The sequence below is a fragment of the Limanda limanda genome, chromosome 23, assembly GCF_963576545.1.
Source record: "Limanda limanda chromosome 23, fLimLim1.1, whole genome shotgun sequence".
NCBI classification, from domain to species: domain Eukaryota; kingdom Metazoa; phylum Chordata; class Actinopteri; order Pleuronectiformes; family Pleuronectidae; genus Limanda; species Limanda limanda.
In genome coordinates, this window is record NC_083658.1 from 79,859 (window position 1) to 101,482 (window position 21,624).

Here is a 21,624-nt window from a genome sequence, read left to right on the forward strand (position 1 = left end):
GAGTCTCGTCCTGAGACCTGGACTGAAAAATATAAAACCCAAGTCTGTCACACCTGGACCAACCGGTACAATCGAGTCCCAGTGTGTTTGTGGAATGTCCCAGACTGATGACAGCGACTCGTGTCTCAGTATCCACACTTTACCCTCATCATGAAAGTCATTTTTTTACCTTCATTTCAAGTAAAAATAAGTCAAACGGCACAAAGTTTTTCTACATGTACAAACATTTTATAGAAAGTTGTGTAGCTACGCTCGTAACGTGTTTGTTGGTGATTCTGCACTTGGTGGGTCAATAAAACGCACCTGTCCACATGACACTGCCTAAGAGTCAAATTATCTGATGAACTACATTACCCACAGTCCTCAGAGCCACGTCTTAAAATATATAAGAAGGGTCCACAGAGCTATAGCTGACTACTACTCCACATAAATAGAAGAAAATACAAACAACCCCATATTTCTACCTCTGTAGCTGACAGTCACAGCTGCATCTGATCCAGTATCCCTCCTTCCCTGAACAGCAATATCTTTTTGAACTTCTATAATGATAAAATTATCAATATTAGAAGGAAATAATCTACCAACTCCTGCCCTCAGTTGACAATAATACATCTTCAATCACAGAAACCTCCGCTTACAATCCAGTAATTTATTTAGACAGTTACTTAAAGAAACTATTGATTATCACATTTTATTACTAGAACAGTTAATTGGCATTAAAGCACGTGTCCTGACGAGAACCAGGAACAGAGACCACATGTCTCCTGTGGTAGCTTCACAACACTGGCTTCCTGTTACATTTAGAATTTAAAACCCTCCTCCTCACCTACATTAATAATATGGCAGCATCAAACCTTAAAGAGCTGATCGTACCTTATCACCACTTGAGCCCTGAGCTCCCAGAATCCAGGCTGTTGTCCCTAAAGTCTCTAGAGGAGGAGGAGGAGCCAGAGCTTCAGCATCAAGCTCCTCTCCTGTGGAATCATCTCAGCTTCAGTTCTGGAGGCAGACTCCCTCTGTACGTGGAAGATTCAAACCTTTTCTTGTGGTCAAGTTATAGTTAGAGCCGGTCCAGGTTTGTCTTAGATGTTAGTTCTGCTGCTGTAGCAGTGTTAATTTCGTTGACGATAACGAAAAATATTCGTTAACGCCCCTTTTCCCATGACTAAGACGAGACGAAGACATAACGAAATGGATCTTTGAAAATAAAAACTATGACGAAATCTATTTTAATTTTCGTTTACGAGACGAGACGAAACGAAAATGTTGGCGGTTGACTAAGTCACAACAATTTTTAAAAACATAATCGTATCAGGCCGTCATGAAGTACCCGGAGCGGCGAGTGTGTGTGTCTGTGCGTGTGTGCGTGTGTGTGTGTGTGGTCCCATTATGTATAAATACTTTAAACGTTACAAACGGTTTCTTATCATCTATGTAGTGAATCCTGTTGTTGTGTTGATGTGTTCAGTTCCATCAGCACCTGTGTGTGTCCTGGGAGAGGATCCTCACATGGGACTGAGCTTTATTCACTGATCACTAAGTTTCTATTTGACTCGTGTTGAGTTAAGAACAGAGGAAGTTGCTCCTTGTTAACATCTGTGAGACAAACTGGGAAGATGAGACAAGTAAAATGTGTCTGATTGATGATGATATGAAAAACTACATTACCCACGGTCCTCAGTGTGTTCAAAATCAATACGTCACTTTTATTTTCACACATTTTCAACCGTGAATGTGAAGATGACTCTGATTGGCTGATAATCATTTAAGTCAGATTCCTTATTTATCATTGGCTGTCAGTCTACACCATTTCTTTGTAAAAACTGTAAATACAAGTTTTGTTCCAAACATTTCCTCACATTGAATTCCTACATGTTAACGTTATTTCATTCAATTATAGATTATTGATCACTGCATTGATTTATGAGACAGCTGATCACTTCCTGTAGATTACTTGTGATATGATTTGCTTGAATATCATCCTGAGAATGCGTTTGAAGGTCGACCTTTGACCCCCAGTCCTCTCACCTGTAGATAAACACACGGCAACACACACAGGTGAGAAAATGAGACAGTGAGACAGATGAGCGTGTCATTGATACAGGCGAGTCTCACCCTGAAGGTGTGTCCGGCCAGTGGCTGCTGTCTGCTCTCTGATTGCTCAAGGCCCAGACTAGCTGAGGTCACATAGAGGTCAGAGTAGTCTGAACCTCCAAAACAACACGAAGTGATGTTCATCACTGGGAGAGAGACGGTCTGCAGCCGCACACCTGAGAGAAGACGACAGGTAATGGCTAAGGACACAGAGACCAGCTCCACAGCCCGGCTGCAGCGCCAGCTAATCGAGGCAGATACCAGGGAGCCATGCACAGCTCCACTATGTCCAGTTACAGTGTTCATGTGGGGTCTTTTCATACATGTTATTTTTTTACAGTGTTTAGCGGCTCTGTCAGTCAATTACATTCTCTCGTGTCGGTAATTCGCGATGAGCGCTGCAACAACAGCGTAAAACCAAACAAAGCGCTGCTCCTACAGCTGCACATTTACTAAGTTTAAGTCTGTTGTTTTACACAGACTGAGTTTATACACGTGTTCGATCCCACTGTGTGTGTGGGTGTGGGAGAGAGAGAGAAAGATAGGTAATTAACGTGTTGATCAGTATTTGAAGATTTGTTGATATTGTGGGGACAACAAATCAACTGCTTTTACTACGTTACTTTTCCCTCCGGTTCTGGGATCATTAATAAGCTTCACAATTCTTTTATAAAATCAACCGCTCATAATGACGAATTTCACTCGGGACATACGTGATCACTAGAAGTTTCCACAGTAGAGTTTAGTTGGAGGAGGCGGAGCGAGATTTGACGGAGCCGCGTTTATATCTATTCACCAGTGTGTGTGAAAGCGTTTAAGTTCTAGTTCTACACCTTTGTACAGCGTGTCTGTGGCTGACAATAGTCAACAATAAAACATTTTCTCATTAGGAATAAACCTTCGTCTTGCGTGAACCGAATAGGTTAGGCCTACGCTACTGTATTTTAATGTTGGTGATAACAGTGGTACTTGGAGAGCTTACATTTTCTGAGGGAGATACACAGTGTAAAAGTTTGAGAACTACTGATCTATATAATCAGTTCTAATCAGTACTCACCAGTAGCAGGGTCGATGTTGATGACTCTTCCTCCGTTGTAACAGGCGACCCAGAGACGACCTTCAGCATCAACCGTCATCCCGTCAGGAAGCCCCTCCCCCTCCTGCATACAGTACACCATTCGACGGTTACCTAGGCAACAACAAAACCAACAGAGTCAAATGTTTTATGGACATGTGTTTACTGCAAGATAAATAAATAATTAAAGAGACAGTTACCAAGGCGACCAGTGTTCAAGTCGTAGTCGAAGGCATCGACTGTCAGAGACAAAGAGTCGATGTAGAAAAATGTCTTGTGATCCAAAGACCAGTCCATTCCATTAGATATGTCTACCTGAGAGTGAGAGAGGGATAGAGACAGATAGAAAAGTTGAAGACAGACGGACAGACAGACAGTTGAGTGAAAGACAGGTTATCTCACCTGGCTCAGGTGCGAATTCACGCTGAGGTCAGAGGTCACAGAGAATAGCGCCCCCTGCCGTCTCTGCTCTTTCCCCATCGTACCTGAGAGACATCACACTGTTACCATGGTAACAGACTGATGCAGAAAGGAGACTAGGTGAACACTCACCTGCCAACAGTCGCCCAATGACATCCACCTTCCCGTCGTTCAGTCTGTTGTTTGGTTTGTCCTCATCCACCTCCACCAGTGATGTCATGGCCTGAGTCGACCAATCAACAGCCACGATGCTGCGACCGACACCTGCTACATAACCACCGGACCTCCGAGGGACGGCAAAGCTCACTGTGTCACCTGAGGACAGACAGACAGGTGAGACAGGCAGAAAGATGAGAATCAGACAGACAGGTAATTATATGCGTTACAGAAGTCAGTTGAGTGTTTCCAGCGTGCTGATTGGCTGACCGGTGTCCATAGACTGGATCTGATTGGTTGTTGGACTCCAGCGGTGAATCTTCTTTCCAGCGATGTCCACAAACAGCAGCATCTGCTCAGACTCCTCCCACACTGGTCCTTCCCCAATCAGAGCACTGGATTTCACCACGCATTCCACCTGTACTGAAGACATTCTGACCTTTGGATCTGGACCAATCAGGATGCAGCTGCAAAGATAGAAAAGGTAAATATTGAGAGGTACTGAATTCTGCGTATATCATAATAGTATGTACTAATACTATATATCTACATCTTATACATATAAGTGTACTAGTATATACATAGTACATATAGTCCTACCTACTCACCATACAGTACTATTTTACATGCACAAGCACCAAGAACATAAACAAGTAGTGAGTATTAATACTACACATTATACTGCGAGTCTATTTTAATTTAGTACTCAGTAATACTGTAGAGTAACAATACTCAGTAGTACGAATTGAATGCTGAAGTAACACTGAATTACTACAGTGCTATTGCAGAGTAGTGCAGTACTAAATAGTATAAATAGAAAACTGAAGTATTACTGTAGTACTATTGCAGTACTCAGTAGTTGGACCTCGGGACTGTTGTTTAGTGATCAGTTAATGTTTAATCTCTAAATAAAAAATTCACTCATTAACAAATAAACATGTTGTATACACAGTTTATATCTACATAAATATATGTACACAGTTATATAAAGTGACCGTAGAGATTCGATTATAAACACAGTACATAAAGATAATGTTTTACAGCCTGGCTGCATATATGTTTATAAATATGTAACTTTACTTCGTTCTCGAAGCCTAACCCTAACCCGGCTCCAAGTGAATTGACCTCACGTGACTCGTTATTTACCGTAGAGAACCGTTACAGTAGTAATCCAGTAAAGTCTGTGGAAACCAACGTTTACAAAAACACTCACAAGCTCGTGAATCATGTCAGTCAAGTTAACACATGAAAAAACTGATACTTACGTAGATAAAGTTTCTTTAAATCCGCTGAAGTTTCATGTAAAGTTTCAAAGAGAAAAACGATAGGAAATCTCCTGCTGTTGAAACTTTGACCCGCAGCTCAGCTCCGCCCCTTCCTACCTCCACACCCACCGTGACGTCACATGACAAACGTGAATAATAACTGTGAACATGAACATTTAATTACAAATACAGATATAATTCAAGGTGAATTAATTGGGGGAAAACATTAGTAAAACATTTTACTCCATTAAGGAACAAAATATTATTAAAATACTTAATTTATCATCAATGAAACTGATTACATTTTTTAATTGATCCTGGTAACTAAATCTCAACCTGTCATGTGCTCACACATCTCCATGACAACTGACACATCTCCATGACAACTGACAAAACGAGCAGATAAATAGTTTGACAGTAAAAGTAGATTCTCAGTCATGGTTTATAAAAGAGATAAAAACTGCTCAGTTGAGTTGATCTGTTTTTATCACTTGGATATTTCAAAGGGAAAATACAAACAAATGCAAATGAGCAAAAATAAGAAATACACCAATCATTTAAAATATAAAAAGATAAACACTGACCTTTCACTCAAAACATCTCACTGGTTTTCTGATAACAAGTTGTTAATGTGAAGGAGCATCAACAGGTTACGTTATAAACAGGAAGAGGAAATGATCAGAGAAATAAAAGGACAGAAACTTTGCACAGACCAGAGTCCGTCTGAGGTTTGTTTACAGTTTTTTATTGAGTTTGACAGTTTGACTGAGTTAGTGTGTGTGTGTGTGTGTGTATAACGGGGGGGGGGGGGTTGATCAAGCAATACATAAAGCATCATATGAGATCAACACACATGAAGAGAAAGAGTACCAGGTCGCCATGGCAACACGTCTGTGATCAAATCAGATCGATCATCACATGAGAAGTTGAATCACTTCTTGGCAGCTGCAGCTCGGTTCAGCCTGTCAATCAGCAGCCGGTCAGAGGCGGAGCATCTGGAAAGGACAGCCCCCATCTCTGCCTCATTCCTGCGCTCGATGGCAGCGTCTGCTGCTCCCTCAAGGTCACTGAGGGTTAAGGTCAGGGTTAGGGTTACTGGTTACTGGTTATCCGAGTGATCTGGGCTCACTTGTTTGATGATGTCACAGGTGTTGTGTCTTACCTGACCGCCAGGTGAGCTTTGACCTTCTGCTCAGGAGTTACCTTGGAAACGTACTTCTTAGCTTCGTACTTGTTGTTACACTTCATACAAACGTCCACAAAGGCCTGGAGAAAAGACGGAGCTGAGTCTCATCTGCGTTTATTTAATGTTCTATGATCACCAGCAAAAACTATATTTAAAAACACCTTTTTCTTACCAGGTAGCCAATAGGAGACTTCTTGCTCTTTGAGAACTTCTCTAACTCCTCCCACTCTTCCTTCTCCGCCAGAGACTTCAGTTTCAACCACCAATACCTGTGTACAAGAGACAGGCAGGTAAGAGACAGACAGATGAGAGACAGACACCTAGTAATAGAAGCAGGACCTGTCTCACCTCTTGTCTGGGACTCTGAAGTCTCGGTAGAGTTGTTCCGTTTGTTTGTGAAGACCTAACGACAGTAAAGCCTCCATGGTCCCCTGGTGATGGGACAAAGTGACATCATAACCCACACAGTGACAACATCCTGTCCACCGATTCATTTATTTATTTACCTGGAGTGACAGTCCAAGTAGACCCGCCCCCTTCTCGTCATCCAGCTTTCGTTGAAAACGAAGGAGACGCATCTCCTCCTCAGTGGCCTGAAGATAAAATATTTTAATAACAAACTAATGTAAACACAGACTCGTCCATAATGAGACAAACAACCTGAGAGTGATGACTGTGTGAAAAATCTTTGAGTCATAACCTGTTCATCTTTAAATCAGCAAATAAAAAGAAACTAATAATCAGATGTAATATTAATATAATACATGAAATTGACATATTAATAAATACAATGAACATATACCACTGAACTATAATAAATAAAATAAACTAAATAACATGCAAATATAAAAGTACTATATAACATTTTTATTTCATTATTATACAATAACATTTAATTTAAACACGTTTACACCTTTGATGAAAAATCGTTTTTTGCTTTGTTGTATTCGTCCACAGCGCTCTGCAGGAGAGACAGACGGCTCTCTAACCTCTGCACACAGACAGGTACAGAGACACAGACAGGTATACATAACTTTTAGAGACAGAGCAAAAACTGAATTTTGAAATTATAAATGACAAAAATCAGTTTACACCATTTTTGAATGAAAACGTTACGATCATTGGTCAAAGGTTCAGGTGTCAAGGTCATTTTTAACATCTTGTTACTATGACGCTTTTTGAAGAATCACATGTACAGATGTCAACAGGTATGAATAAAAATGTGTCCTGGAGATGAATGTCTGTATATGTATAGTAGAAAGTTGAATCCATGTATATGTTATACGTTCCTCTGAGTAGTTTACCTTCTCTCTATAACTGGATGTCACGTAGTAGTTTGCGAGTTCCTGATGATCATCGTCCTGATTATAAAGATCCTTCAGAGTTTCCTGTTCCTGAAGTTTACAGAACTGAAACACACACATCAATTAATAACCCATAATCAATACACACACTGATCAAAGGTGAGGTCATCAAATCCACCAATCACAGACCAGACACATCAACAGATTAAAGAGGATGTTAATGGTGATTAAGGTGCGTACCTGTCTGTAGAGGCTGAGGGCGACTGGTTGGTTCCTCAGAGTCATGAAGAAATCTCCTCTGTTCATCTCATTCTTCAGGTAAGTCACGACAGTGTAAACTGACAACACAGAGGTGTGTCCATCAGTGACATCATCATACACCTGTCACACAGGTGATTGACTCATTGACATCATCATACACCTGGCTCACTCACCCAGGTCCGTGTCCCCACTCTCCACAGCTTTGCTCAGAGCCAACTGACTCCTCTTCATCTTCAACAGCAGAGGGACCTGTTCTCCAGATCGAGCCTCAAAGTCCAACAGCTCAGGAGACAAACAAAAGACAACTATTAATCTACAAAATATATACAACACACCTACAATATTATAATACTACAGTATACCGATAGCACTTCAAAGTCAACAATATATCTACGAGACTGTAAGATGAAATATACTATAATATCTCAAATACTGTAGCATACCATAATATCTACAAGACTAACATGTTAAATACTACACCATGTAAAAAACTGTGACATGTAAAATAATATAATTACATTACATTACAATTAATATATCAAAAATACTACAAAATTTAAAATACAATAATTTGTACAATACCTTAAAAGACTATACTGTTGCAGCAATCAATCCCATTTTATGTCTCATATTCACAAATCAATTTGTCTCATAGATGTTAACAAGGAGCAACATCCTCTGCTCTTAACTAAACAAGAGTCATACTACCCAAGAAACTTCATTAACGGGGAAAAATGAAGAAACTTCAGAGATATGCAGGTAAAATAAAATATCTGGAATATTTATATATATGTATCTATTTATGACTTCTCAGGTAGTGATGTCACGGAGACTCATGTGTGCGGGACTCAGTTACCTTGATTGCGAGCTCAGTGCGTCCACACTCGTAGGCTTTCGCTGCGATGTGCGAATACGAAACCCCCGGTGAGTCTCCCACCTTCACACACACCGCTCGGGCAATGGCCTCATCCGATAGGTCCTTCTGCTGCACCTGGACAGACCCAGAATGACATCATACAGGTGAGCCAATCTTAAAACTAACAAAGTACAAGAATTACTTTAAGATATTGACTCTATAGATTTTAAGGAAGGAGGCGGCGTCAGGGGATGTGAGAGGGTCAGGTGAGACAGGTTACCTTACAGGACGCCCAGTGTTTAAGGACCCGACTGACGCCCTGATAATCAGGAATCTTCAGGTAACGACAGATTTCTATCGCTAACGGATAAAACTGTCGATACACCAGCCTGAGAGACAGACATGTAGCGAGAGAGAGTCAGATAACAGACAGGTGAAACAGACACGTAGGAGACAGACAGGTATACACAGACAGACAGGTTACACTCACCGGTCTATCAGCACCTGCAGAGTCATCTGTTTAAACCTTAGGTCAAAGGTCAAGGAGTTTGTCATCATGGTAACAGAATACAATCTATGACACTACATCTCCCATGAGGCCCCTGTGCAGTGAGGATACTGGGTGTGTGTGAGCGGCAGACCCACGGCGTTCTCTCTGACGGCGTTCAGGACTCGCAGTTCTCGGCAGGTCGACACAAAATGATCCGGACTGAAGTCCGTCAGGAAACACTTCCCGAAGGACGCCGCCTGCAGGAGGAGATGCCACATTACACAGTGATGTAATGACCTCAGGTCTGTTTATAATCCGACCTCTGACCTCAGTTCACTGCGTCTCACCCGCAGCAAAGACCTCTGGGTGTTGGAGTCGTACTCGTGACCTGCCGCCTCCACACACTGTCTGACTGCTTCTCCCAACATGCTTTGCTCTTTGATCTCCCTGAGGTACTCATCAGCCTTCTGACTGGACTTCTACACACACACACACACACACACACACACACACACACACACACACACACACACACACACACACACACACACACACACACACACACACACACATCATCAACACACATTCTGTCAGACAAACAGAAAAACAGGTGTACAGACAGACCGACTGGCATTCAGACAGACAGGTACCTGGTACTCGCGGTGCGCCTCCAGCAGCAGAGCTCCAGGAGCCATGGAAGCGATCTTGAAGATTTCCTGACAGACCAGAGGAACCTCCTGAAGAAGCTCCTGATTGGAGGAGCTGATAACCCGAACTCCATCAAGTTCTCCGACCAGAACACAGGGATCCTCCACAGGGAACCTGGCGTCAGAGGTCAAGGTTCAAATAAGTCGCTCTTTGAGAACCAGATTCTACAGGATAGCCTCAAACAGAACCCAGAGAACCTCGACAAGGCCCAGGAAGAAAACCTTCTGGTCGCACAACACAAGTATGCACTGATTCAGTTCTGGTTCCAATCTGAACCGGTTCAGTTCTGGATCAGACTGGAACCAGAACTGAACCAGTTAAGATCAGATTTTAAGGATACTGGATGCTGTCACCGCAGACTCCGGCCACCAGGAGGAGTCTGTCCCACATCAGCACCACAGACGGCTGCTGACTCTTTGGTCTGCGACACCTAGAAAGAGAGAGACAGGTCAACGGGTGAACAAACAAGACAGATAGGTAAAGACAGTGAGATGCGTTAAGACAGTGAGACAGGTTAACATACCACACCATCTGTTTGGGAGTCGTCGTTTTCTTGGTGTCAATTTCACTCAGTTTGTCCTACAGACAAAAACATCAGCTGTCAGTCTCACACAGACTCTGAGAGATGATTGGACAGCAAAGGAGCTCACCTGGAGGTGGGAGGGGCCTGTCCACAGGTGTCCCGTGTCAGTATAGAGAGCCAGATATTTATAGCTGAAAGACACAGACATGTGGACGATGCTGCCCCCCTGTGGACCGAGACCTGGAGGACACTGAGACAGTGAGACAGGTGAGGTTAGATTCCTGTCTGTCTCGCTACCCGTCTGTATTTCCATGTGTCTGTCTCACCACAGCAGTACAGGACGTGTTGTCCAGGATGAAGAGTTCAGGTCCGATGGACAGAAGAACTTTGGTCTGTCTGTCCTGAGTCAGGACGACCCAACAAGATGGCTTCCCCTGAAGACCTGAGGAGAGACAGACAGGTGCAGAGAGGGAAAAATGGGTCAATCGAGAGGGAGAGACAAGTAAACTGAGAGAAGGAAAGGCCAACAGAGATGCTGACAGGTGCAGACAGTGAGACAGGTGCAGACAGTGAGACAGGTAGAGTAGTAACCAGGTGATAAACAGGTGTTACCTGGGACCTCAGGTAATCTGCGGAGCTTCAGGTCGTCAATGTTGGTGGCTAAGGTGAAGCGAGAGGAGCCGGTTACTATGGCAACACCTGTTCCATAAGGAGAGTGAAACACTTTGGCCTCCAACACCTGAGTCTGGACCACTTCCTGTTAGAGACAGGAGACTAGTTACCAGACTGACCTGACCCATAGTGTTAGGTCATTAGTTAACAAGTTACCACACTGACCTGACCCATACTGAAGTGTCTCTTGAAGGATCCGAACAGATCATAGATCAGAACTGATCCGTCTTCTTGAACACACAACAACTCGTCAGTGACCGACCAACCCAACTGGACCACAGGTCCACTTTTCCACTGAGACACAGAGACAGGCAGGTCAGAGAGACAGGTTCTATAAGTGTGTCTGGGTGAGCTGCAGAGGATCTCTGGACTTTCTCCACAGTTTATCTTTCACACATGAAGCAGGAGGAGACTTTCTGCTCAGACTCACAGCAAACAGAATTCATGTGAGGGGCGGAGCCGCAGACAGGAAGTGATGTATAACCTCTGCTGCAGAGATCACGTTTGTTTAGTTTTTTTACAGCAAGACATTCGTCAGATCTTTTAACAACAGTGTCTTATCTTCGTCTTTAACTCCTGACATTTTTTTTCTTTTTTGTGTCATTTTACAAGCGTCATCAACCCCCCCACTCGCTCGCAGAAATCCGGACAATCTCATGTCTGGAGATTTTCCAGAGTTGAGTCTGAATGCAGTTTAAATGAAGGTGTACTTACAGGAAAACTGGCAACAGCGACTCCAGATGCAGAATAAATTTCCAGTTGAGGACGAGAACTTGGAGAACGTCTGTGAGGTTCTTTGAGGAGAGCTGAGAGACAGACAGGTGAGGGAGAGAGGGAGAGAGACAGACAGGTGAGGGAGAGAGGGAGAGAGACAGACAGGTGTGAGAGAGAGGGAGAGAGACAGACAGGTGAGGGAGAGAGACAGAGAGATGTGAGAGAGAGGGAGAGAGACAGACAGGTGAGGGAGAGAGGGAGAGAGACAGAGAGGTGTGAGAGAGAGGGAGAGAGACAGACAGGTGAGGGAGAGAGGGAGAGAGACAGACAGGTGAGGGAGAGAGGGAGAGAGACAGACAGGTGTGAGAGAGAGGGAGAGAGACAGACAGGTGTGAGAGAGAGGGAGAGAGACAGACAGGTGAGGGAGAGAGGGAGAGAGACAGACAGACAGGTGTGAGAGAGAGGGAGAGAGACAGACAGGTGAGGGAGAGAGGGAGAGAGACAGACAGGTGTGAGAGAGAGGGAGAGAGACAGACAGGTGTGAGAGAGAGGGAGAGAGACAGACAGGTGAGGGAGAGAGGGAGAGAGACAGACAGGTGTGAGAGAGAGGGAGAGAGACAGACAGGTGAGGGAGAGAGGGAGAGAGACAGACAGGTGAGAGAGAGAGACAGACAGGTGAGAGAGACAGACCGGTGAGGGAGAGAGACAGACAGGTGAGGGAGAGAGACAGACAGGTGAGGGAGAGAGACAGACAGGTGAGGGAGAGAGACAGACAGGTGAGGGAGAGAGAGATAGAGACAGACAGGTGAGAGAGAGAGACAGACAGGTGAGGGAGAGAGACAGAGTGAGTGTTGGTGTTTGGGTGAGACAGGCACTGAGTGGTCATGGTTACCTATCGGTCCTCCGTACGGTGCTGCAGCCACCAAACTGTCTCTCAGTCCATCACGTATGTTCCAGCTCATGTCGAAAAGCTCTGATTTACTGAAAATAAACAACAACATGTCAACAACACACGCGCCTTCTTCTTCTGTTCCGTTTATTAGCCGGCGACGACCAACGTCAAGGTGCATTACTGCCACCTATCGGATCTGCGTCTTCCCCCTGACAACCCTAACCCTCCTGACTGCTTCTGATTGGCTGAATACTCCTGCTCCGTTAACAAAGCTAACAGAGCTAACAGAGCTAACACCGTCCCCTCATACAATGAAATTAAATCTAAAGCTAGCCTGAAGCTAACGTTAGCACTGTCACCGACACAGTGACGATGCTGACAGACAAAGTTACACCTGTAGCTAACTGTTAGCAGCGTTCAGCTACTGTGTGTGTGGCTAGCTGCACGGCTAACTGTTGAAAGAGAAAATAAACTGACCGATAAAAAGCTTCTCCCAGCGGGTTCCAGTTGGCTGTGATGAACGCCATGTTGTTTCCCCTGGAGAGGCGCGAACACGTCCAGTTGAACGCTGAACAGCGTTAGCTTCACAGCTAGCTTCACAGTTAGCTTCAGTGATGAACCTCAAAAGTCAGCTGATCAGAAACCACAGCATCTTCTTCTACGGTTCTATGAGCCGCATGTGTTTCGTGTTTTCGCCCCCTGGAGGCCAACACGCGCCTCACAGGCCGAAAAACATCAGAAACGTTTAAAAACAAAATAAAGAAAGACGTGATGGATGAAATCTACTTTAGAAATGTAATATTTGACTTTTGAAAGACAGTGATCTATTGATTTATCTTATTCAGCATTCAAAAAAGTTTAGTTAAGTTTGAAGAAAACTTAAATTAAAACGTTTAAAAAATTAAATACAATATAAAGTTTCTTCTTTTTTGTATCTTAAATTCAAAGTTTTTCATAAACAGATGGAAAGAGACATTAACACGCAGAGAGAGAGAGAGAGAGAGAGAGAGAGAGAGAGAGAGAGAGAGAGAGAGAGAGAGAGAGAGAGAGAGAGAGAGAGAGAGAGAGAGAGAGAGAGAGAGAGAGAGAGAGAGAGAGAGAGTTTCCTTCCAGATGACTTCACCTTAAAAACATTGGAGACACAAAACCAAACACACACACACACAGCCTGGTCGTAATGGTAACACACCCCTCCCCCCTGGGTGTGGTGGAGAGAGCGCCAGAGAGTTAACTCTTTCAGCTCTTTCAATGACATTCACTTTAATTTATAAAGTTAGTTAAGTTTTCTAAAGGTTAATAAATAATGAACAATATATATTAATGTTTAATGTTTTTAGTTTAAATATTTGCATCATCATTTTAATTTGTACTTATATTTTATTATTTCCTAATTAAATAAATCCACATTATGTCATTCTCATAGGTCCAAATACATTTCACCCTTCAACAAAATTTGTTTTGCATTGATTTTGTGATTTTTTACAAGGTTAGGGCTAACCCTATCATCAGGAAACAATAATAATACAATCTTCAGATAAAAAGCCTTTTCGTGTTTCAGGTTCAGGCAGGGAAGGAGTTAAAGGTGTGGAAGCTTCACAGGGAAGTTAGATGGAAAGTTTTCCTCTGAGCCAACCAATCAGAGCACAGCACACACACACACACACACACACAGGCTGGGAGGGCGAGGCAGATTCCACAGTGTTTTTGACTGAAAAGTATTTGAGTTTTTAGTTCGACTGAAGAATCATGGTGACAACTGAGACACACCAGAGCCAGGACCTGCTGGTCCCCCCCCAGATCCAGAACCAGGACCAGGACATGGACCAGGACCAGGACCAGGACTCGCCCTCCTCCCTCCTTGCAGGGTTTGAGCCTGAGAAAATGAGTCAAGGTCCCGTCAACGCCATCACCGTCCTCACTCTGCTCGACAAACTGGTCAACATGTTGGATGCTGTTCAGGAAAACCAGCACAAGATGGAGGTGAGGGACTGCAGAGGCTTCACAGACACCAACCAACATGCACAGACACCAACAGATGCTCACGTACAACCTATAGACACTCACTGACACTTACTGAGCTCAGAACAGAGACCAGTTTACCGTCTTGTGGACTGGACTCAGTCTATGAGTCAGTCTAGGAGTCAATAATAGAATCAGCAGTAAAGTTACTAAAAGAGTCGGAACTCCATGTTCTTCTCCTCCTCTCTGTCGTTCTCCCTTGAAAGTCTCAGTCAAACATCACATGTCGCTGCAGAATAAAGCAGCTGTTTTCCAAATGTTAGTATTCTGACTTTGACCTGTATTGATTGTTGTATTGATTGATGTGTTGCAGGGGCACCAGGTAGAGATGGAGGGCGTGGTCAGAGGGATCCAGGCTGATATGACCAAACTGTCAAAGAGTCACAGTCACACATCAAACACCGTCAGTAAACTTCTGGACAAAAGCCGCAAGCTGTCCGTCACCATGAAGGAGGTACACGCTCACCTGTCAATCAATGTATTACCTGTCAGTCAGTATCTCACACCTGTCAATGTCAATGTGTATTGAGTGTGGTGTCTTCACAGGTGCGTGACAGGATGGAGCGTCAGGGCGTCCAAGTCAAGAAACTGGAGGCAAACCATGCCCACCTGATCAGCAGGAACAACTTCAAGGTTCTCATCTTCCAGGTAAGGTCATAGGTCAGAGGTCAACAGTATCCATCATCCTGGTCCAGTAAATTACATATCATTTAACTGACGCTTTTATCCAACGAAACTTACAAAAAGTGCATCAACCATGAGGGTACAAACCCAGAACAGTAGGAATCAGACACCAGACACACTGAAGCATGCTGGGAGATGAAGTCTTCCCCTCTTTTTATCTCTCTCTGTCAGTAGTTTTCAGCCTTTGACCTTATTTGGTCCTCATCTGCAGCAGGAAGTGAGCTGGAAAACTGGACTGTTATCATGTGGTCTGGTTGTCATGGTAACATCAGTTCAGGTTCCACTGAGCTTCCTCTAGCATTGTTCTGTTGTTCCTCTGCGGCTCCTCCAGGACTCACATAAATATCCTTTAACATTCCGTGAAGGTTTTCCATACACTCTCTTACTGTAGTTTAATTAGTTTCCTTTCGATCCCTGTGAGGTTCCTGAGACATTTTCCAACTCACAACTTCCCCTCTGGGTATTTTTAGGTTCTGTGGAAATCCTCTGTGCTTTGTCTGTAGTTCCTTGAGCATGAGACACATTCTGCTGTTGTCTCCATCAGGAGGAGACAGAGATCCCCTCTAGTGTTTTTGTGAAGGATCCTCCACCGTTCCCTCGGGATGAGATTCTGGAGGAAGGTGAGGAAACAGCACCTTGCGTCACCGATGGCAACCAGTCTCATGAGGGCGGGCTCCACACTATTGACCTATCATCTGATGAGGACGTCGGTCTGGAGGCAGAGCTGGAGGAGGAGGAGGCGTGGCCTCATGACTTGGAGAACATGGAGAAGTCCAGAGCTGAGAAACTGAAACGATCCAGTCTTAAGAAGGTGAGAACCACAGACAGACAGGTGTGCAGTCAGGTGGATGGACCACCAGGGTATAACTGTCTCTCTCTCTGCAGGTGGACAGTCTGAAGAAGGCATTCTCCAGACATAACATCGAGAAGAAGATGAACAAGATCGGCACAAAGATTGTTTCTGTGGAGCAACGAGAGAAAATCAAACTGAAAACCTCCAATCTGAAGGTTTCACCTTTGACCTTCAGCATCCGGAAGGTGCCAGGATCTTTGTTGTTCTATGTTCCTCTAGCGTTCTACCATCTTGTAAAGGTTCTCCCAAGTTTCCTAAATATTCCTTTATATCCCAGTGACTGTTCCACACAAGGTCTGCCTAAAATCCATCATTAACATTTTCTACTACAATACCTGTGAGGCTCTCTGAAGTTCACTTAATTTGGCTGGAACTAGCTTCTTATAAGTGTTGTATCTTATATAATTTCAAAGTATAAGTTTCTCTGACATTCCCCGAATTATTCCACATGGTTCAAGAAAGGTTTTGTTCAGGGCCTTTCTCAGGGTCTCCTGAAGTATCCAAAATGTTTCACCAACGTTTTTCACAAAGGTTCCACAAAGTCCATTTCAGGTTCACCTGAGGTTCCACAAAAGTTCCATTATGGTTCCCAGAGTTCCGTTGCAATTCCTGTGACCTCTGACCCCTCTGTCTTTGTTTTCAGCCTCGCAGCAGCTCTGACTCTCAGCCGCCTGATGCCTGCGCTCAGACCGGGGAGTCTGTTACTACCGAGGCCGACGTCCAGCTCTCCCCACTGGGCAGCAGCGACCTCGAGGTCCCCTTCACTGAGGTCCATGCCCAGTTGGCCCCAGGCGAGCCGAAGCAGGAGAAAGAGGAAGTGATAGATGAGGTTAAGGAAGGTGAGGAGGTGGCAGATGAGTCGGTGATTTCAGAGGGAGTCAGTCAGGAATACGCTCTGTCCTCCACCCTCCCTCAGGAGGAAAAAAGAGAGAAGGAAGAGGAGAAGGAGGAGGAAGAGGACAAGAACGAGGAAGAGGAGAAGAAGGAGGAAGAGTGCTGAACACTCGTTAATATTTAGTTTTGGACAAATCCTCTTCCTGTTTTGCTGAGACACATGTTTAAATTGATAGTTACAGTCCAGCAGCTGGTTATCTTAGCATATGGCAAAGAGACTGCCAGGGAAAATTTGCATTTCAGCAAATGACTACATTTTTTATGAATGTTGATTAATACACATGACATAAAGAAGGAGACTGTAAACAAAAACCACATCATTAAGGCTCTAAACTGGTTAAAATAGCTGCTTAGCTTATCATTAAGACCGTTAACAGGAGGAATCACTCAGAGGGAAAAACAAGAAGAGGATTTATCAAAGCCTGAAACTGTTTCTTTATATCTTAGAGCACACATTTGTTTTGTGATCAATATTTTCTTTATTGATGGACGTCCAAACACACTTGATCTGATCATTATATTGTTATAATGTCATCAATAGTTAAGAGCGTTTTGTTTCTTGGTCAGGTCCTTAATGACGTCTGTTCTGACTGAAAACCTGAGAATGAAATATTTTATTCTTATTTTCTAAAACTACATCTGACTGATATAAACACAATAACTAATAATCAGCTGATCAATAACAATAATATAACTAAATGGAGACAGCTGTTTTAATTCGAGGTTCTGCCAAAGTTCCTCTCACATTCCTCTCACATTCCTCTCACATTCCTCTCTAGTACCATTCCCCACAAAATCCACTCGAGAGTAAGTAGAGTTCCAAGAGTTTCCTCAAGGGTTCTCAACATTCGGGATAGATACAAGTTAAACTTAAGGTTCCTCTGAGGTTCCATTTAGAACCTTCCAGCATGTTCCCTAAACAGATTCCCTCTGAGATGCTCAGGTTTTTAGAGGAAAGAGTCCTTACAGGGTTTGTTCACAGAAAAATGTAACTTCCATCAGTACCTCATCATCTGTCATCCAAGTGTCCGTAAGCCCCGACATTCATATTCAACTCCAAACAGCATAATTTACACCAAGTTTTTAGTCCACTACCAGAAGTAACGACTTCAAATATGAACCTGGGGCTCGTAGACACTTGATGTCACCACAGGAGCAGCATGGAGGCATGTTATGTTCGTTTGGTTGTTTTATTAAGTCTGAAGAATCAGTCACCGGTTACTTCAATTATATTGGAATCTGCTGACATTTTTTTTTAAAAGTGTTTTGTGGACTCAAACACTTCACCAACACCCCCCCTCCCCCCTCCATCACAGTGCTTAGTAGATAATGAGGAACGTTACATTTTTCAGTGAACTATCACTTTAACATTCCACTGATGGATGGGACAATGTTCCCCTAATGTTCCCTTGGAGGGATCCTAATGTTTTCCAAACATTCTCCAGATGTGCTCCTGATGTTCTGCTAGTGTTCTGCTAAGGTTCTACTAGTGTTCTTTGCAAGTACTCCTGATGCTCCTGAGTGGTTGTTTTTGTAGTTACTTTATTCTTTCATAATATGTTCTCATGACGTTCTGTTTGAATCAATTGATTCTGCTGATTTCTATCTGATTCCCTTGTTCATCGGTTACCCCTTACTGACACAGTATTAATAAAAGTGATGATTAAACAAACGGATCAAAATAAAACTTAGCGAAAATCAACTTTAATAAAAATCGATCAGTTTGATCAGTTTGTTGTTTTCAGGTTAAACGTTATTTCTTTAACACAAAAAACTGCAGCCAAAGAACATTTCCTGTTTGTGTAGTTGTACTTGCTTCTCTTGTGTTTCCTGCTCACGAGTTTTACCGGTGGAACTGTTACAGGTGTGAACCTTAGCTGAACTCTGAATAAAAACATGAAACCATCTGTGTTTATTTTTGTTTATCATTTTCAACCCACTTTGTTTTTCACAGACGTTTAACTTGAAGCTGCACTGGAGCTTTAATTAAATTTAAAAACTACATTTCTTAATTAAATATGAACAGTTACTGTTATTGTGAACAATTTTACATTATGAAAATTCTTTATCTTATTTCCAGTTTTTATTTTCAGGATTCTACTGAAACTCTACTGGTGACCTCTGACCTGTGTGGGCGGGGTCAGGCAGTGGGGTGGTCTGTTTCTAGACCAATGGAAGGGTTCATTGGGCGGGACTTAAAGCAAAACACCAATAGCTAGAGCGAGGGATGGAGTCTGGGACGTCACTCCACATGGACACAGTTCAGTCCTGAGAGTTTAGCAGAGAACAAGTACTGAGTATAGTAATACTACATGTGTTCATACTACAGGATAGTAATACTTATGTGTGGATACTACTGTGTGCACTGAGTGTAGTATTACTTGCGTGAGTACTGCAACCTCCTCCTCCTCCTGCAGATGGACTCATCAACACCCCCTGGACTCTCTCTGGTCACCTTCCTGTCTCTGTTAGCATGTAGCATCCAGGTGCTAACTGCCATCCTGCTAACACACAGGTATGGTGGGCGGAGCTCTGTGACGGACAAGTGGATCCTGTTGTGGCTCTTCTATGACGTCATTGTCCACCTGACGCTGGTATGACCAATCAGGACAGTGTGTTTACATGTCTCTGGTTGTTGTTTGTTTTTAGGAGGGTCCGTTTGTTTACATGTCTCTGGTTGTTGTTTGTTTTTAGGAGGGTCCGTTTGTTTACATGTCTCTGGTTGTTGTTTGTTTTTAGGAGGGTCTGTTTGTTTACATGTCTCTGGTTGTTGTTTGTTTTTAGGAGGGTCCGTTTGTTTACATGTCTCTGTTTGTTGTTTGTTTTTAGGAGGGTCCATTTGTTTACATGTCTCTGGTTGTTGTTTGTTTTTAGGAGGGTCCATTTGTTTACATGTCTCTGGTTGGGACGGTGCAGTCGTCTGAAAGTCCTTTGGCCGAACTATGTGAGTTTAACTTCCTATTTACACCTGTCTGTGTCTCTGACCTGTCTGTGTCTCTGACCTGTCTGTCTCTGACCTGTCTGTCTCTGACCTGTCTGTCTTTGACCTGTCTGTGTCTCTGACCTGTCTGTGTCTCTGACCCGTCTGTGTCTCTGACCTGTCTGTGTCTCTGACCCGTCTGTGTCTCTGACCTGTCTGTGTCTCTGACCTGTCTGTCTCTGACCTGTCTGTCTTTGACCTGTCTGTGTCCCTGACATGTCTGTGTCTCTGACCTGTCTGTGTCTCTGACCTGTCTGTGTCCCTGACCTGTCTGTCTTTGACCTGTCTGTGTCCCTGACCTGTCTGTCTTTGACCTGTCTGTGTCCCTGACCTGTCTGTCTCTGTAGGGAGGGAGTACAGTAAAGCTGACAGTCGTTGGTTAGTTTTTGATCCAACAATCGTTTCCATCGAGATTCTGACGGTCGTCCTGGACTCTATACTCGGAGTACTACTCATCTATGCAATACTGAACGACCAGTACTACAGGTAATACTACTCCAGGCTACACTACAACTAGAGAGACATAGTGTATATATGTATGTGAAGGCTATTCATGGTGGTTAAACTAACTGGGCAGCAGACCTGAGCCCCTCCTCTCATCACTCATTACACATTGATACTCCCATAATGACTCTAAAACATATATTTACGGTTTAATATTACTCACTGTTCTTTATAAACATTGCAAATGAACACTGACTAATACATATGAAAGAAAATGCACAATTAACTGAAGAAAAAACAAACTAAGCAGAACAGCCCCCTCTACCCAACCTGTCTCTCTCCCCTGTCTGCTGGACCACCCCCTCCAAACAGAGAGTGCTTAATAGGGTTTACAATATCTAAGAACAATATGCAATATATAAGCAAAAATTAATTTCCTGTCTTAGTCAGTGTTTTCAAAATATATGTTTTTGCACCTCAGTGAGGGGGAAGCTTTCCAGCTCCCTCACAGGATGTTTACAGATATATTATTAGTATTATTAGTATCAGTATATCATATTTTTGAGGATGAAGAAGTATGATAGTACACAGATCATATGTATGTGTACATATATTGAGTTTGTGTAAATATATAACATGTAGATTTCTATTGCCATCTTTCCACTGTATAATATGAGGTTGTATAAATATGACAGTACACATTGACACATATATATACTGTGTACTTTTCAGACACTTCCTGCAGATCACTCTGTGTGTGTGCGAGCTGTACGGCGGCTGGATGACCTTCTGTCCTGATTGGCTGATGGGCAGTCCTCACCTGGACACGTCCAGCTGGCTCCACCTGTGGGTCTACCTGGTCTTCTTTAACGGTCTCTGGGTCCTGGTCCCCGTCCTGCTGCTGACCCAGTCCTGGTTTTCTCTGAGGAGTCTGCACGCCGTCGACCACGCACACAAGAGGAAGTGACAAGTGATTTAAAAATGGGTTGACGTCAAAACCTGATGATTGATCAGTGACTTACTTTTAGATTAAGTTGTCTAATGTTCATCTTTTATTGATTATTTTTTTTCAAAATAAAACAACAGAGTGACAGTTGTTGATTCTGATTATTCTTTCCATTATCATTTTTTTTC

The 21,624-nt window shown here is 43.3% G+C and overlaps 4 protein-coding genes across 4 annotated transcripts; 2 read left to right on the forward strand and 2 right to left on the reverse strand.

Moving 5' to 3' along the window:
- Positions 1–1,676: 1,676 nt before the first annotated feature.
- Positions 1,677–5,117, reverse strand: rgn (regucalcin). The gene is made up of 8 exons (XM_061067026.1): positions 5,011–5,117; positions 4,016–4,212; positions 3,722–3,904; positions 3,572–3,654; positions 3,370–3,484; positions 3,152–3,283; positions 2,116–2,270; positions 1,677–2,028 (listed from the first exon to the last, which is right to left on the reverse strand). Exons 2-8 carry the CDS (start codon positions 4,176–4,178, stop codon positions 1,978–1,980), a joined length of 882 nt encoding a protein of 293 aa, XP_060923009.1. The 5' UTR covers positions 4,179–4,212; positions 5,011–5,117; the 3' UTR covers positions 1,677–1,977.
- A 622-nt stretch (positions 5,118–5,739) lies between these two features.
- On the reverse strand, positions 5,740–13,391 carry vps16 (VPS16 core subunit of CORVET and HOPS complexes). The gene is made up of 24 exons (XM_061067126.1): positions 13,094–13,391; positions 12,617–12,705; positions 11,725–11,816; positions 11,176–11,304; positions 10,951–11,095; positions 10,665–10,780; positions 10,466–10,588; positions 10,339–10,394; positions 10,156–10,245; positions 9,758–9,929; positions 9,455–9,586; positions 9,237–9,364; positions 9,108–9,143; positions 8,898–9,006; positions 8,618–8,752; positions 7,935–8,043; positions 7,741–7,838; positions 7,501–7,605; positions 7,110–7,187; positions 6,703–6,789; positions 6,545–6,627; positions 6,369–6,465; positions 6,173–6,276; positions 5,740–6,077 (listed from the first exon to the last, which is right to left on the reverse strand). Exons 1-24 carry the CDS (start codon positions 13,141–13,143, stop codon positions 5,942–5,944), a joined length of 2,499 nt encoding a protein of 832 aa, XP_060923109.1. The 5' UTR covers positions 13,144–13,391; the 3' UTR covers positions 5,740–5,941.
- Positions 13,392–14,285: 894 nt separating this feature from the next.
- On the forward strand, positions 14,286–18,971 carry cavin2b (caveolae associated protein 2b). The gene is made up of 6 exons (XM_061067244.1): positions 14,286–14,596; positions 14,949–15,089; positions 15,182–15,283; positions 15,864–16,130; positions 16,205–16,357; positions 16,816–18,971. Exons 1-6 carry the CDS (start codon positions 14,363–14,365, stop codon positions 17,170–17,172), a joined length of 1,254 nt encoding a protein of 417 aa, XP_060923227.1. The 5' UTR covers positions 14,286–14,362; the 3' UTR covers positions 17,173–18,971.
- A 332-nt stretch (positions 18,972–19,303) lies between these two features.
- Positions 19,304–21,583, forward strand: ebpl (EBP like). The gene is made up of 4 exons (XM_061067246.1): positions 19,304–19,660; positions 19,941–20,010; positions 20,394–20,532; positions 21,223–21,583. The coding sequence occupies exons 1-4, from the start codon at positions 19,484–19,486 to the stop codon at positions 21,455–21,457; spliced, it is 621 nt and encodes a 206-aa protein (XP_060923229.1). The 5' UTR covers positions 19,304–19,483; the 3' UTR covers positions 21,458–21,583.
- The last annotated feature ends 41 nt before the right edge of the window (positions 21,584–21,624 follow it).

Excerpts from the sequence above, each read along its gene's own strand:
- cavin2b (XM_061067244.1), top strand. The coding sequence starts at position 14,363 with ATGGTGACAACTGAGACACACCAGAGCCAGGACCTGCTGGTCCCCCCC. Across the intron at positions 16,131-16,204 it reads AACGATCCAGTCTTAAGAAG|GTGGACAGTCTGAAGAAGGC; the intron begins GTGAGAACCACA and ends CTCTCTCTGCAG. Across the intron at positions 16,358-16,815 it reads TGACCTTCAGCATCCGGAAG|CCTCGCAGCAGCTCTGACTC; the intron begins GTGCCAGGATCT and ends CTTTGTTTTCAG.
- vps16 (XM_061067126.1), bottom strand. The coding sequence starts at position 13,143 with ATGGCGTTCATCACAGCCAACTGGAACCCGCTGGGAGAAGCTTTTTAT. Across the intron at positions 12,706-13,093 it reads CTGGGAGAAGCTTTTTATCG|TAAATCAGAGCTTTTCGACA; the intron begins GTCAGTTTATTT and ends GTTTATTTTCAG. Across the intron at positions 7,606-7,740 it reads CCCTCAGCCTCTACAGACAG|TTCTGTAAACTTCAGGAACA; the intron begins GTACGCACCTTA and ends TGTGTGTTTCAG.
- rgn (XM_061067026.1), bottom strand. The coding sequence starts at position 4,178 with ATGTCTTCAGTACAGGTGGAATGCGTGGTGAAATCCAGTGCTCTGATT. Across the intron at positions 3,905-4,015 it reads GATCCAGTCTATGGACACCG|GTGACACAGTGAGCTTTGCC; the intron begins GTCAGCCAATCA and ends GTCTGTCCTCAG. Across the intron at positions 3,485-3,571 it reads TGAATTCGCACCTGAGCCAG|GTAGACATATCTAATGGAAT; the intron begins GTGAGATAACCT and ends TCTCACTCTCAG.
- ebpl (XM_061067246.1), top strand. The coding sequence starts at position 19,484 with ATGGACTCATCAACACCCCCTGGACTCTCTCTGGTCACCTTCCTGTCT. Across the intron at positions 19,661-19,940 it reads TCATTGTCCACCTGACGCTG|GAGGGTCCATTTGTTTACAT; the intron begins GTATGACCAATC and ends GTTTGTTTTTAG. Across the intron at positions 20,533-21,222 it reads CTGAACGACCAGTACTACAG|ACACTTCCTGCAGATCACTC; the intron begins GTAATACTACTC and ends TGTACTTTTCAG.